Below are 15993 nucleotides of genomic sequence, written 5' to 3'. Positions count from 1 at the left end.
CTCTCACCTGTTTATTTATTTATAGCCTGCCTGTTTCAAAAAGGATGTGAAGTAATTCCCAAGAACATAAATAATGGACAGACATATTCTGCTTTTTGACTATTTAAAAGTGGAAACTTTGTTTTTTCTTAAAGCCTCTGTATGCTTGTAATAGTTATGAATTTTGACATTTTGAGTTTAAAAATATGTTTAAGGTAGATACATGTATCTACCTTCCAGAGTTAACATTGCTTAGCAGTGCTTTGAACTGTTTTCTTTTTATAAGTTTTTTGTAAAGAAGTTTGTTTTTTATTATAAATATAATACATTCTCATCATAAAGAGGGCATTTAGAAAATACCAAAAAAAAAATTACTATTAAGAAAAAGCAGAATTCCTACCATAAAAACATATACCCTTTATTAATGTATATTTTATTTTTTTTCCTCTGTGCAAGTTTTTGTTACTTTGTTTTTTGTAGTTCTTCATTCTGGGTCTCCAAATTTGTGTTTTGTTTTTTTTCTTTCTCATTGCAGTGTTGACTACATTTTAAATGTCACTAGAGAAATAGATAATTTTTTTCCTGGCTTATTTGCATATCATAACATCCGAGTCTATGATGAAGAGACCACAGACCTTCTTGCCCACTGGAACGAGGCGTACCATTTCATAAACAAAGCAAAGTAAGTGGGCAGAGAAGACACTGGTCTGAGGGAGACATTAGCAGGTGCTGGGTGGGCAGAAACTATTGACAATCCCAGGCACAGACATCTGCTGCCTTAGGGGGCCTCGGGTGTCTGATTGACCTCTCGTTTCAGACCACCAGGCCCCTAGCATCACAGGGGCAAAGCTATTGACTTCCAGGTGGGGGCCCAAATGAGCTTGTTCTGCCCACCTAGCATGTGTTGTGACCTTTGACCCCAGTTTCATCATCAGCACTGGCTCCTTCTAAGAACCCAGCACCACAGGGACACTGAGCCAACGGTGAAAGAAGGGAGGGCCGGGTTGTGCGTGGACTTAGAGCACCTTTGGGGGTGCTTCCTGAGAGAAGTGCACTCAGGCAGGTGCCCTGAGCTGCAGCCGCCTTGGCCGGAGTCAGTGCGGTTTTCCTCTCCCAGCAGAATGGGGCGGATCGTGAGCCTGTCACTGGTCTCACGCAGCTTTTCTCCTCACCCTGTTCTGCAGAACAACCCTGTCATACTGCACTCAGGGACAGAAGGACATGACCCTCTGAGACCCCATCTTCTGCTTTGCACCCCTCCAGGTCAAAGCTACATAACCGACTGTTCTTACCAATGTTTCCTCATAGTTTGTTTGCTTTCCCCAGGGACAGACTTCAAACCAGCAGTCTAAAAAAAAAAAAAAGAAAGAAAGAAAACACTGAGATTTGGGGATGAATTTTATTAAGCCTGAGGTAGGAGACATGAGTCTGCTCGCACCTGACAGGCTGTCTCCCTCTAACATAAACAGGCCGGCAGGTGGGCTCCCCTCCTGTACAAATAAAGTTTGCCAGGTGCTGCCCTTTCCAGCCTGGTGCTCCCTCACATTCTCGAGCAAGTGATCCCTAGAGAAACACTATGTCTGGCCTGGCTGCATCCGTTAAATCAGACATGCCTGGGCCAGCACTGCCTCCTCACAACGTTGGGCCCCGTCCTCTCCTGGCCTTTTTCTGCCCTGGCCAAGTCTGGTGCTGCTGCCCTCGCGCCCTGGCTCCGTGACCCTCCTGTCTCCCAAGGGCCCTGCGGCTTTCGGTTCTCTGACCCCATTTCTCTGTATAACCCATTCCTTCTCTCCTAGCTACTCCTAGCTGTTGAGTAGCTCTCGCAGATCTCTCTTTCAGTGCCCATTTGTTTCCCGCAAAAGGGTTTTTGGTCTCCTAGTCTGTCCCAGCCATGTGGGAAGATACCCACTTTGTCTCTGAAGTCTGCCCGATTTTGGAACCCTCCCTGCAAAACTTGTTGGGCAAGGACAGATTGATCTTGGTTTCCCATTGTGTGCTCATTGATTTCGCAGTGACTTGGTTTCCTTTAGCGGGTGTGTGGACATATGCTGTGTAAAAATCAGGACTGGGAGGATTTGGTCAATGACATAACTTTAGGTTTAAAATGGTCTGCTGTGTAAAACCCAAGAGAACGAAATTAAGTTTTTAAAAAACTTTCCCTTCCTCCCCCCGCCAGGAGGAACCATTCCAAGTGCCTGGTACATTGCAAAATGGGCGTCAGTCGATCTGCCTCCACGGTCATCGCCTACGCGATGAAGGAATTCGGCTGGCCCCTGGAGAAAGCGTACAACTACGTGAAGCAAAAGCGCAGCATTACCCGTCCCAACGCAGGCTTTATGAGGCAGCTGTCTGAGTATGAAGGCATCTTGGACGCGAGGTGGGTGACCGTCTGCAGAGGATTGGCAGGACTGAGCTCGAGAAGCTGCCGTCGCATTGAGCAGTGGCCTCCGCAGCCAAAACCCTGACTCGGGGGCGGGGGGGCTGGTTGGAGAGAAACAGCTATTGTTTGGCGTTTGATAAATGGTTTCCAGGAGGGATCTGTTCTGATTTTGTTGGCACACACAGCTATTTTGCTGCAGGAGGGAACGGTGCCTGACTTCTAATCTAAAGCACGACTTCGTGTGCGGCACGAGCATGTGGATGCCGTTTTCTCAGCATCTTCTGGGGCTGAGGGCTGTGCCAGGCTTTACCGCAGGGCAGTCCCAAGGACTGCAGAGGCTGACCTGGTTCCCCCACTGACGAGCTGGGCAACTCGGTGAGCTCGTCAGTCTCCCCAGCCTCAGCTGTCTCTTTCTAAGTAAAGAATCAACACCCACCTGGTAGGGTTGTTGGGAAATAAACATGAGTTCCACACAGGCTCACCTTTACAGAGGCTTTGCTAAACCTGGCTCATAGTAAACAGTGATGTAGTTTTTATAAATTTCTAACCCCCACCTGAAAAAGGTCTGGGGCGTAAGGAACTGACGCAGGAGGTTAACTTGTCCCACATCACACAGCCAGTGGACGGCAGAAGGGAGCACATACCTAGGTCTGTTGGCCTCTAAGGCAGGGAGGCCCTGAGGTTCTCCTGCCCCCACAGAGAGGGATCCTCTAGCCACCCCAGGAGGATCCCTGCTGTACTCCTGGACTCACTGTCTCTTGTCACTTTCTGTTCAGTCTGTAGGAGGCCTCCCTGGGTTATTTCTGATGGGTATTGTGAGGGAGCCATAGGCTGAGTCTTGGCCTCTTGACTGTGTTTGGGGAAGCAGGCTTGAACAGGGTCCAGAGGACAGCTCCAGACACCTGCATTGTCAACCAGAGAGCAGCTGGACAGATCCTCAGGCAGGGCTGAGGAGGTGAAGTCTGCGTCCCTCAGCCCTTCAGTCACTCACTCCCATCAGTGCCCTTTGTAGCCTGTCCTGGGGTTTCCAGGCTGGGTTCGTAACTGCGTGGTATTGACCTTGAATCACAGCCCCATCTGAGGGCCCCCATGGCCTCACCCAAAATGTGTGCACAGGAAGCAAACAGTAGAGTGATGGTGACACTCTCGAATTGACTGACAACAGCAGGTCGTTAATTTACAATTAGCGCTCTCTTGTCTTAACCCTCACAACCCCATGATGTCGGGGTTGCTCTAAGGCCCTTGGAGGTGACTTCTTTACCTTATTTCACTTTAAGCCTTTCTCTTTTATTTTTACCTTTATGTTACAAAAATGCATTACAAAAATAACACCATAGCATTAGAAGACATGTTTTTTAAATAGACCTGTAATCTCTCTGACCTAGACAAATACTTACAATTTTCTGGAATCTTCCCAACTTTATTCATATGCATTATGTGCTTACAATGCTATAAATGTTTATATTGACAGATGGAGAAATTGAGAGGTGGAACATTAAGTGACATTAAGTGGCATGACCAGATGAGATGGGACATTAGGATCATGCTAGCATTTCAGTTCTAGACGCCCTCGTGTACTTTCCACGTTGTTGTCATGTGACAAAATCTTTTAAGGCTTCTTGTGAGGGCCACAACGATTTTGGGTTCTGGTGCTGTTTCTCTCATCCTTTCATTTCTTGGGGACAAATGAACAGAGAAAGGCTTTACATAATGAGCCCCCAGCGTCCACCAGAGCCTGGGCTGCCCCTTGCTGGCTCACCCCTACCCCTCTTCCCAGGAACCTCAGCACTGGCCTCTGATGACCTTCCTCTGCCCTTCCTCCCCCAGCAAACAAAGGCACAACAAGCTGTGGCGCCAGCAGACTGAGAGCTGCCTCCAGCAGCCTGTGGATGACCTCACGGGGTCTGGGGACTTCTTGCCAGAGACCCTGGATGACACCCCAGAATCCCGGCTGCCCTGCTTGGACAATACTACCCAGCCTGGGCTCCCAGGCAGCAGGGCCCCTGGAAGAGGAGGACCCTCTCTCTCCTGCTGCTTCCGGCGGCTCTCAGACCCTCTCCTGCATTCCCCCAGCGACGAAACAGGCAGCCTGGTCCAGCTGGAGGCTCTGGAGAAGGATGCTCTGTTGGAGGAAGCGGCTCAGCCAGCAGAGACGCACAAGCCAGCCAGACCTCCCCAGGAAGGCCCCGGACTCTCTGAGAAGGAAGTGAGGAAGAAACCAGAGTTTGGGAGCCTGAAAACCCAGAGTGGCCCCTTGCCACAGGTGGAGGAGATGGAAAGGGAAGAGGCCCCAGGAATAGGGAGGTGGGGGAGGTCCCCAACCCAACTTGATAAGAACCTGCTCAACCGGGAAAACCTAAATAATAACAACAGCAAGAGGAGCTGTCCGGATGACTTTGAGGTAGGTGTGGGACCAGCATGTCGGGGTGGCAGACCACATCACTTCTGTCTTGCCCCGCAGAGCAGCCCCTCCAGCCCCTCTGCTCCTTCATTCTGCCAGCTCAGCAGTTCTCACCCCCAGCGACCCGTGGGTTTGCTTCAGAGAGGGATTCTGCAGTCTCATTGGGAATTTAGACATACAGGGTATCGGGAACCTACAGGGGACAGCACTAATCCCTCCAAGCCCTCTTTCTTTTTCCTTATGTTAAATGTAAAATACACACCTGTCACCCAGCTTTAATGTTTCTCATTGTGCGTGCAGACCCCGCCCACTTTCTCACACCCTAGTTTTGAGACATCCAGATACATTATTTCATTCACAAATGCTTCAGTTTGTAATTGTAACATAAGCACAATACCTTTCCCACCTCTAAGATAAATTGACAGTAATTTCCCAACATCCTCAAATGCCTGGATTTGTATTCAGATTCTGATGCTAAACTCCATTAGTCCCTTGCGGCTGTCATACTCGGTGGGTTATCAGCAGCGAGGTTTTAGCCTCAGCCTTGCAGGCAGACTCAGAAAACCATGAATCATCCAGCCTTTTCCCTCCTCTGAGTCGCCCCACTTTACACCCCAATTTATTTATTGAATTCATCAGTTGTTTTAAGTGGAGGCTGGTTTCGTGGAGGAGGACCTCGGTCTGCCACACAGGATGGTATTAACCTCTGACAGTCATGGCAGGGGGCACTCCAAGCTTTGCCCAGCAGGAGAAACTTGCAACGTCTGCCCTTTGCCAGGAACTAGCTTAGGAATCTCAACAGCTAAACAGCTCTCAAGGGAAGAGGGTTGCTTCCCCCTATTTCCACGTTTGCTGTTCTCAACTCCATCTCAGCTCAGAAGAGCAGCACTGGTGCCTCTCGATGGGTACAGGAGGGACATGAACGGGTATAGAGGCAGGTGATATTCCTCTGGAAACAATGGCAGCATATTTTACGTTGGTATATAAAAGCCACCTCAGCCTGGTTCCCTCACTGAGGCTGTGGGCACCCATGTTTGGGTCTGAATTAGTGTCTTTCCAAAACTGTTCTTACCTTTTGCCACCTCTCTGTTCAGAGCACAGCTAGATGGTTGATCTTTGGAGCCATACTTCGTGCTAGAAGGGAAGTGTTTAGTTGTCAGACTACAGGTTTCCCAAATGCAGGTCATTTCTGAAAGGGAAAGAGAAGAAGAGGCACCCACTGGACAGGAAATATTCCACTAATTCTCACAGGGCCGTGAGGTCACAGTCACCCTGTTTTCAAGATGAGACCAAGGCTCAGAAAAGGGTCATTTGGTGCAGGTGGCAGAGTCAGGGCTGAGAAGGGAGCCTGGTGACCCTGCCTGCCATGTGGCCAAGGGTTTGCCCAGGACCGTGGGCACGTAGCTTCTGGCAAGTTTGATTCAGCGTCTCTAACCTGCATCAGTCATGGCCGAGTGGGTTCTGAAAGGCGTCTCCTCCTGCACTCACTGCCCCCCGCCGTGTTTTGTGGTCTTTGGCTCGTGCTGCACACTCACGACGTTGTGTCCCCTTCCAGCATGATGCTGTATTTGGGATTCTCAACAAAGTGAAGCCTCCCTACAAATCCTGCGCCGACTGCATGTATCCTGCAGCCAGTGGGCCTTCCGAGGCCTTTGGGGAGCAACATGAGAGCCCTGGGGCTCCCGCCATCTGCACCCAGCCAACCTTCCTGCCCCACCTCGCCTCTTCCCCTGTCGCCCCCACGTCCATCAGGTCCCGAGTGCTGGAGAAGCTGGCCTCCGGCCCAACTGAAACGCCCCCATTCCTACCACCAGCAGGCCCACGGAGGCTGGACACTGGTGGCTCTGGGGCTAGGGCTGCCCCAGAACTACCAGCTGGCCTTTTGGAACCTTCCAGGGAGACCCAAAAAGTCCTGCCAAAGTCCTTCCTTTTGAAGAATTCTCACTGTGATAAGACCACTCCCAGCATGGAAGTAGTGAAGGAGGAATCGCCACCCAGGAAAGACATGAAGCCGGCCAAGGACCTGCGACTTCTGTTCAGCAAAGAAGCCGAGAAGCCGACCACACACAGCTACCTGATGCAGCACCAGGAGTCCATCATCCAGCTGCAGAAGGCAGGCTTGGTCCGCAAGCACACCAAAGAACTTGAGAGGCTAAAGGGCACACCCGCAGACCCGGCGTCTCCCCTCAGGGATGGCACCCCCAGCAGGCTGGAGGCCAGCATACCAGAGGAGAGCCAGGACCTGGCTCCTGTCCCCCCGCCAGGGGCGAGTGACGAGAAGTCAGAGGCCACGCCCGTTCCGTCAGAAGGAGCCTCGCTGAAGAGCCCCACGCCGCTCCTCTGCCGCCTGGACCACACCAGTCATTTCTCGAAAGACTTCCTGAAGACCATCTGCTACACTCCCACCTCATCATCCATGAGCTCCAACCTGACCAGGAGCTCCAGCAGCGACAGCATCCACAGCGTCCGCGGGAAGCCGGGGCTGGTGAAGCAGCGCACGCAGGAGATCGAGACTCGGCTCCGGCTGGCGGGCCTCACCGTCTCATCCCCACTCAAGCGCTCACACTCTCTTGCCAAGCTCGGAAGTCTTGACTTCTCAACAGAAGACCTGACCAGTGAGGCTGACATGTCCACCGTCGCCGACTCCCAGGATGCCAAGTTGAGCGAGGCTTCCTTCTTGCATGAGCCCCAGGGAACCCCCAGGAACCCAGCTTCCACCTCTAAACCATCAGGGAAATCTGCCCCAGAAAACTTGAAAAGCCCCAAGTGGCTGAGCAAAAGCTGACCCACCTTTAGTTGATCACATGACCCTCCCCTTAGTTTCACTGGATTTTGGTCAGCCCCTCATGTCTTCATTTCCCTTAAACAATGGCGTTTAAGACACACGTGGCCCAGGAAGAAAGGGGAGTGTCGGCTGTGTGGCTAGAACCAGAGGCTGTCGGCCAGCAGACTCTGAGCCCAGGTCACATGTTTTCCAGAAGAATCGTGTCTTAAGGGCATATAGAGATATGCACACACGTCAAAAGTACTCCGTCTGCGACATGCCAGAAAGCAGCTGTGATGATGGTCTCGTCACTGCGGCACACGTTCCTAGCTCATTCAGGCCCTTGTGGGAAAAGTCTTGGATGGCAATATAAGTCCTACCTCTGCTCTTGCTGTGCTTCGTATTTTTAAAATACAGTGATGACAAAGGCTCGTTCCAGGGAATACTGCTGTGTCAGCAAAAGGGTTTCCAAAAAGGAATTTTTTTTTTTTTTTTTTTTGCTTGGGACCCCAAAAAAGTGTTAGAATTTTTAGCTGGACTCCACCAAGTACTGCTAGGTAAGGTGTCAGATGTTGTTGAACCAACTCCATGGTGCATGACCATCTGTGCAGTTGACTGCTCGGTCCTGGTGTATCACACTGGGGTCAGGTGGGAAAATGTATATGATGTCCCCAGTTGTCACTTATGGTGGATTTTGAATTGCGCCCTACCTGGGGAGAAGGCCCATGAAGCGTTGCTGAGTCTGCTCTGCTGTCGAGCCCAGTGGTTGTGAAGAGGTGTTGAAAGTACCTGGTGGGGTGGCGGTCCTGAGGTGCAGACCGTCATGCCAGGAGCCCTGGCACTCAGGTTCACTCGGTCACATCTGCTCGTGTTTGGGGAGGAAGAGGAGAATCCAGCAGTGAGAAACGATCGCTTCCTCTCTAAGAGCAACTCAGCAGCAACCCCTCTGAAAGAAACGAGACTGTCGGAAAGCTCTGCAGATGTTTACAGTCACCTGTCCTGCGCAGGGGGTCCCGCTGCCTGCTCCCCTCTGGCTGTTCCCAGGGGCGCGGGAGGGCCTGCGGTCCCAGCCTGGGCTCTGGGCAACCCCATTAGACTCGGGAGCTCAACACATCAAGCCGCTCCAGCTCTGGGCTGGAGTGGAGGGTCGCCTGGTGTCAGTCAACAAGATGGGACATTAAAATATTTTGAGAAGAGAAAAGGGGCTTGATTAGAAAGGTTTAATTCAGGGGTCAGCAAACTGTAGCATATGGTCCCATGAGCTAAGAATGGTTTTTACATTTTTCAGGGGTTCTAAAAAATGAACTAATAAGCAACAAAGACCGCATCGCCTGCAAAGCCTAAGATACTTATTAGCAGGCCCTCTATAGAAAAAAGTTCGCTGACCCCCTGGTTTTATTGGACAGCATAGGGCTTCCCAGGGCCCTCTTGGAAGAAACTGGGCAAATGTGAAGCCTCCCCTGCCTCTTGACACCTCAGGCCAAATCCGTCTCCCACCCCACCCCAGCCCTTGCCAGCCCACCCCCAGCGTGTCTCCTTCAGGGTGGGCAGCTGTGTTCGAGGCAGAACATCCCTGGCTGAAGCTTACCCGCAGTTGCAGCTTGTCCTCAGGTGGGTCAGCCAGACTAATTCCATGAAACCAGAAAGCCTTCAAGGACCAGCCAGATTTAGAAAGTGGCTGAATGAGTTGCCATCTGACATTGGTCAGAATGGGACCCCGGCCTCCAACATTTCTAGAGAGCACCAGGCAGGGTCTTCAGGAGCAAGGCTAGTCCGCATTTCAATTAGTGCGAGAGGTTTTTGCAAAAACCTCTCCAGGAATTTTTTCTTCCTGGCCTTATCCTTTTAATTTTTAAAAATATGTTATTTTACTTCATAGGAATTTGTTTTCCCACCGCTATTAATTGAAATCACCTTAAGAGGTGATTATTCACTTTTCCCAAAAACCCTGTTAGGTTTTTCTCTCTCTCAGCCAACAAAAAAAATCAAGTTCAGTATGTCTTGCCAAATTCAATTTCATGTGGTGGATCAATTTTTGTGTCAAAATAATCCTTTAGGTTTGGTGATGACAGTCTGTTTTTAAATCATGTGTATGATATATTTTTGAAAACTTTAATTTTGAAAGCCATGATTTTTTTCTTACCCAGTTAAAGGATGGGAGGAGGCTGACAGATCTGAGTGGGTTTTTTGGCTTTTGTCAAAATCATCTGTGCGTTTCCAGAAGCACAATTTGTATATTAACATAGAAACAGACCAGGGCCCAGGGCCCAGGGCCCCATCCATCATCAGAGCACAGCAAAGAAGCCTTCTCGGCGTGCTGGGTCGCCTGGGGGAGAGGGGAGAGGCTTTCTCCCACACCTGGGCCAGCGGCGTTAGCACGTGGCAGGTCGCTGCTTGAAACACACTGGCTGGAGCGTTCTGCCAGGCTTAGGGCCCCAGGTTCATGCCACGCTCTGAAAGGGAGGTTTGCTCCATAAGGTATGCCACGTCCTGACCAGTGTTCTACTTGTAATCTTAGCCAATGGAGGGAATTCCTAAGACGAGTGGCACAAGTGAGGCTGGGGTGTGTGCCCTGGAAGTCATTGATACCTGTGACTGCCATGTTCGTGGAATGCCTGTCGCATTAGGAGGAAACAAAAATTTTCTCAGCTTGGTACAGCTGCATTTCATCTCCCACTTCACCTTCCCCTCACTTTTATGTCAAAAGTTAAGACTGAAGTAGATCATGTTGCTTGGTACAGAGAGGTCATCTTGGCAAGTTTTGTTAAGTGTAAGGGGGAAAGTGATCCTGGAGCCAGGAGAAACTGTGCTGCCCTCTGGCCATGCTCTGACAATGTCGATTTCCATTTCTCTGTTTCGGAGCAATGTCTGTCCTAGCATGAGCTTCTTAAGAACAAGGTCCTGACTCTTGGAATTCCTGCCTCCTTGGTCTTAGACCTCTGGGCTGGTGACAGCTCTCTGCCAGGTAGTGACACCCTGTCCCTCTGGCATGCAGATCACTCACCGGGTCCTCATGTGGCTGCACTGTCCAACCCCCTTCTACTCCCCCCCGCCCTCTGCACAGGCCCGATTCTGGAAGATTGATGAATCCCCCTGCTCCCCTAGGGCCATTTCTCTCCACTGGGAACAAAAGCTGCATCATTTAGTCAAGATCATAGAAGTAACCTCCCCCAAGTTCTCAGAAGAGGGACTTGCTCTCTATTGGCCGGAAATAAGTGCTTGGTGCCAGAATACATTCACCCAACCCTGCTCTGGCTTGCCACCTAGCAGGGCGCCCCAGATGCACACAGTGCGTCTGGCCAGAGAGCCAGGGAGACTGGGAAAATTATGACATCTGGGCAGCATGGTGCAGGGTCACCTGCCCTGGTCCCACCCTGCAGGTTCTTGCTGACGCTGGATGCGAAACAAAGGCAGTTGATTGACCCCCACGCTCAGCTAGTTGGTCTTTTTATTGTCAGCTCTACAGTTGAATACCTGTGTGTTTGTGTTCACTCTGCATATATATATTTGAATATATATACATAACTTGAATCATACCGTCATTCACACACGCTGTCCCCAAGCTGTGAAGCAGATCACCTGGAGTGATCTGGAGGGACGCTGTGCAGTGTGACCCTCAGTAGCTCTGGACAGACTGCCTTGTTTTGGTCTTGGAGGAGGCGCTACGGCACTGCTTCCATCAGTCTCTTAAACAGGAGTCTTTCTAACCAGACCACCAGTCCTCTGCTGTCCTTTCCGTCGGCCCTACCGCACGAGAAGGTGGCTGCTTCCTCCCTCTTTTCTGACACTGTAATTATTGTTTTACAATTGAGTGCCTTAATAATAGTTTACAAATACTGTGTATTTATGGGAAACTGCTAAGCCCTCACCTTCTGTGATTGTCCGTGGTGGTGGTAGGGCTGGGGCTGCCCCGTCCTGTGCTTGTGCTCCTGTGCTGTGCAGTCCTGCGCGCGCACCCGCACCCGTCCAGTCAGCACGCTAGGAACGGCTCCGGGAGGCACTGGCTCGCACTGGCCCACAGCGAGGAGAGACTAGAACTTGGTGTGCTCGCAAGCTGAGGGGTGCTGACTGCAGCTTCACCCATTCCCCCCGTCACACAGCTGTACTCTTCTTTGATAGAAATTTTTATTACCACCTAGGCCACCCTGTTTTCTTCTCTGTTGGTGTCCTGAGCTCTTTGCAACAAAATGCAGGTACAGACACCCCCCCCCCCCCCCCCCCCCGGAATCAGGAGCTCCACAGGATGGGCTGCCCTTTGGTTCTCAAAAGCTGCCAGTGGGTTCCAGTGTGTTGTGTAATGATATCAGTTATTTTTTTTAATCATATTGGGGGTTTTTCTTGTGTTTTTTTTTTATAGTATATATTTAAAAGGCAGTATCTTTTGTACTGTGAATTTGCAGTAGAAGATGCATAATGCACTTTTTTTTACTTCTGTTGGTGTGTACTGTATATAGTTCGTGTGCTTCTTGTGATGAAAATAAACATTTTCTTTATAAACGCCTGATGACCTATAACCTCGTGCAAAAGGAAACTGCCTCTTCAGGCCCTGCTGAGATAGCTGGACACATCTTCATAGCCATGATGGCCAGTCTTTACTGAACACCTACTGTGTGCTAGGCCCCATGCTGGACAGTTTAGATACGGGAAGAAATAGCTCCTCCAGGAATTGTCTTTTCCCCTTGTGTCTAAATCCTGGACAGTTTAGATACAAGGGAAGAAATAGCTCCTCCAGGAATTGTCTTTTCCCCTGGTTTTGCCAGTGAGGAAGAGCAGACCCACTTGTGGGTAGTCATTTGTATACCAAAAAAAAAAAAAATGTCTCCCAGCGGAGTGGGGCTGGGACTTTGGGTGATGTCTCTTCCTGCACAAACAGGAAATGTAAAGCTCAAGGTGTGCTGCAGAGGACCACCTAAGCTCGGGGACCGCACTTTGTGGGAGAGGGGACTGTGGAGATGGTTACTCCTGGTGTCCAGGGCAGGACTCCAGGAGAGTCCCCATCACTGAACATGGCTAAGGCTTATTTCACACTCAGGTCACAGTCCACCGCAGGTCAGGACCTCTTGGCAGCTCTCCTCCCCTGGTGACTAGCAAAGCCGGCTGCTTGCATTTAAAACCCTGCTTTGGAGTTCTTTGCTTCTAGCCGTGCAGTGAGGGGAAGGAGCATGGGGACTCGCATTCACGCTTAACTGCCTTTGTCTGGCTGTGGTACATCATGTCTACTCATGTTCCAGCGGGTGAGACCTGTGACCTGGCCCCAGCCCAACTGCGGGGGCTGGGAGATAAAAGGTGCATATAGGCCTGGTGAGCACTAACTGTCCGCCACCAGGACCTCGGTGTGACCACTGCATTCCAGTGCCTGCGGGTCCAGAAAATACTTTACCTGGGCTTGCTCTGTCTGTTACCTGAACTCAGGAGATTGATGGATAAACTGAAATGCAAGTTTTGTGCTTTACAACAAGAATTATAGCTGCGGAGCAGGCCAGATTACTCTCACTTGCCAATTAGCACATTGAGCCCTTCTAGATAAATCTCCACGTGAAGTCAAATTATGGCCAGGCATTGCTTCCTGAGTACGAAATGAACTGGCCAGCGGATTGATTCTGATGGTGAGTGTTGTGGAGCTGAAACGCAGCCTCCTCTGTAGGATGTGTTCGAAACAACCTGAGGGTTGTGGTTCTGGACACTCTTCCTCAGCAAAGCTGGACACACCTAGTAAATTCTCTTCGGGCTCCGAACATGAATCAGAGCCCAGGGATGGGGCCCAGCACTGTGTTTCCAGTGGGGTCCCTGGGAGTTCTGTTGGCCGAGTTTAGAGGCCATGGAAAGAAAAAGGTGATGCAATCCTGCAGGCTTCCACTTCGCTAGCTACAATCACATTCCACTCATGCTTTCTGGAGACAACACCCACATCACCCTCGCAGAATATGGGTGTTCCCAAAACTCGTCAGATACTCATTTCCCCTGCGCCCTAGGAGAATGTTCCCAGAACTGTTTTTACCCTGGTTTCGCCCGCAGAGGAGCAGTCCTGAGGTTGGAGCGAGCAATCCCAGGTCACACCTCCCGCAGGGGTCATTTTGCAGGGAGTGCGGGCTCCCTTGTGTTGACGCCTGGGGAAGCCCCTCTTGGCAAGATGCTTAGAAGAGGCTCCAACAGGAAGATCTTGGAGGATGCCTGCATTGAAAAAAATTTTTTTATTGATTCGAGAGAGAGAGAAACATCCATTTGTTGTTTCACTTATTGATGCATTCATTGGTTGATTCTTGTATGTGCCCTGACTGGGGATTGAACCCACAACCTTGGCATATGGGGATGACACTCGAACCACCTGAGCTAAGCAGGCAGGGCAGGATGACTGCATTTTAGGAGGATTTTCTTCATGGTGGGAAAGCCCTTTCCAAAGGGGATGTCCACCAACAGTGCCCAAAGTGAGGCCTGCCCAGCAAACACCACGCCCTTGTCATACACCCTAACGCAAGGGAGCCGGATACACCGCTGCACCTGCTGTACGCCCAGCACTGCACATAAGAGATTCCTGTCCGTTGAAACCTCTTATTGACACTGTCCTCAGTTTACGGGTGAAGAAACAGGCCTGCGGGGCGCCCGTCATTTGCCCAAGGTTACATCTCGGAAGTGGTAAAGCTGGACAGGTATTGCTCCTTCCCCACCTGAACCTTTGTCCAGAGCTGTCCCCCAGCCCAGAAGTAGCAAGAAGCAAGCTGAAACCGCATCTTGATCTCACAGGAGCCTGAAATGAAGCCTCCAGCCCCTGGGAAATCTGACCCACGTCCCTGCTCCAAAGGCGCACTGGGCCACACAAGGTGTTTCCCTCCCCCAGTTTATACCGTGTTTTGCCTTTTAAAGGGAAACCGCCCATGTATCCTCAAATATACTGCAAAGGACCCCATTTCAGCCTGAAATTCTTTTTTTTCTTTTTTTTTTGTAAACTGTTTCAGCAAATAAAATATTGGCATTTGCATGAGCAGCCTCCCACAGCACAGAGGGTGTGTGGGGTCTCTGACCTGAAGAGACAATTTCTCCCGTAAGTGGCTTGTTGGAGGTGGGGAGCTCCCTCTGGTTTTTAAACTGGGTAGCAAACGGGGTTGGTGATGATGCTGCCTGTCTCGTGGGGCCAGTAATTTGAGAATTAGCTAATAACGTACGCAAACCCCCTTCTGCCTGGCACGCCTTACACGGAGTCCGTGGTGGCTGCTCTCGTCGGTACTGCGGCAGGGATGGAGGGGAGGGAGGAGGAAGGAAGCAGCCTACACCGAGCGTCTTCCACGTATGTCACCGGGTTGATCCTCACAGCAGATACGACCCTGTTTTACAAAAAGTTGGAAGCTCAGAGAGGTTAGGTAACAGGTCACGGCCACACAGCCAGGAAGGGTCAGAGACCCAGGGTGCCTGACTCCAAATTCATCCGCCTTCCACCTCATTGTCTTTTCCCCAAATAGCCCTTAATATACTTAGTGCAGTAATTAGCATGTAGTAGGTGCTTAATAAAGATTTGATGAGAGTGAACGAGTGAATTGAGTGAATGAATGAAATAATGCTGTGAAAATGAGTCCCAGTTTTATTCACCAAGGCTTGGAAAGTTGGGGAACACCCACGACTGCCTAACCCAAGTCCCCCCAGGGCAGAGGCTGTGTCCCTGACCCCTCCAGGACCCCAGCAAGAGCTCTTGGCATGTTGGACTGAATAAAACCCAGGTCAGTGCCAGGAATTTGCTATGAATCAAAGAATCCTGAGTTTCTCAGAGTCCAGAAGACTCTGAAAGGTCATCCAAGCCAAGTTACTTTATAACATCCATCCATTCCAACCCCCCACCCCCACCCCATTCATGATGCCCCTGCCATGTGCCGGGCTCTGGGGACAAAGTGGAGGCACCTGTTTCATCCCTGGGGCCCTGATGGAAAGCCCTTCTATAAAAGACAAAAGAAAACACACACCACCTGCTAACAGCGGTGGGGTTAAGTAGGAACGGAGGTTTATGTCTTTTCCTCGTTCTATCCCAAAGTCTCTGCACCAGAATCGTGTTACTTTTATAATAATAAAAAAAAGGGAAATGTAAAGATTTCATAAAAGGAGCGTTTTGTATGGAGCTAAATGTGCACTCTAAGCTCCCAGGCATGTGGGGGGAGGGTCTTTCTCCCCTCTGCTCTCATCTCTGTGGCTCAGGGGTGCCGGGCAGGCTCACAGTCGGGGGCTGTAAGCTTCTCCAGGCTGCTTGTGCCCACTCTGAGCATCTGAGGGGCTGGCAGTGGAACCACATGGCGTGGTGAAAGCGTAGTGTCCAGGGCTGCCTTCGTGGGCAGTTGCACAGGACTCCACACTTACAAGATCCTGCAGTTGGTCTAATGCTCTGCTGTTCCTGTCTTAATATTTCTAATAATTCTTTTAAAAAATATACAGTTTTATTGATTTCAGAGAGAAGAAGGGGGGAGAGAGAGAGAAACATCAATGATGAGA

General features: G+C 50.5%; 1 protein-coding gene across 1 annotated transcript in view; it reads left to right on the top strand.

The window, feature by feature from the left end:
• SSH1 (slingshot protein phosphatase 1) overlaps positions 1 to 8532 on the top strand; it is a 48401-nt gene extending 39869 nt beyond the window's left edge. The window contains exons 12-15 of the mRNA XM_087828598.1: positions 515 to 661; positions 2156 to 2356; positions 4187 to 4760; positions 6316 to 8532. Of these exons, the coding sequence (XP_087684724.1) occupies positions 515 to 661; positions 2156 to 2356; positions 4187 to 4760; positions 6316 to 7545 (2152 nt within the window). The 3' untranslated portion in view covers positions 7546 to 8532. The remainder of the gene's footprint in view (positions 1 to 514; positions 662 to 2155; positions 2357 to 4186; positions 4761 to 6315) is intronic.
• The last annotated feature ends 7461 nt before the right edge of the window (positions 8533 to 15993 follow it).

This window comes from Miniopterus natalensis, chromosome 20, assembly GCF_054644295.1.
Source record: "Miniopterus natalensis isolate mMinNat1 chromosome 20, mMinNat1.hap1, whole genome shotgun sequence".
Taxonomy (NCBI): Eukaryota; Metazoa; Chordata; class Mammalia; order Chiroptera; family Miniopteridae; genus Miniopterus; species Miniopterus natalensis.
Note: the sequence above shows the minus strand (reverse complement) of the source record. Positions and strands in the feature narration are given on the sequence as shown.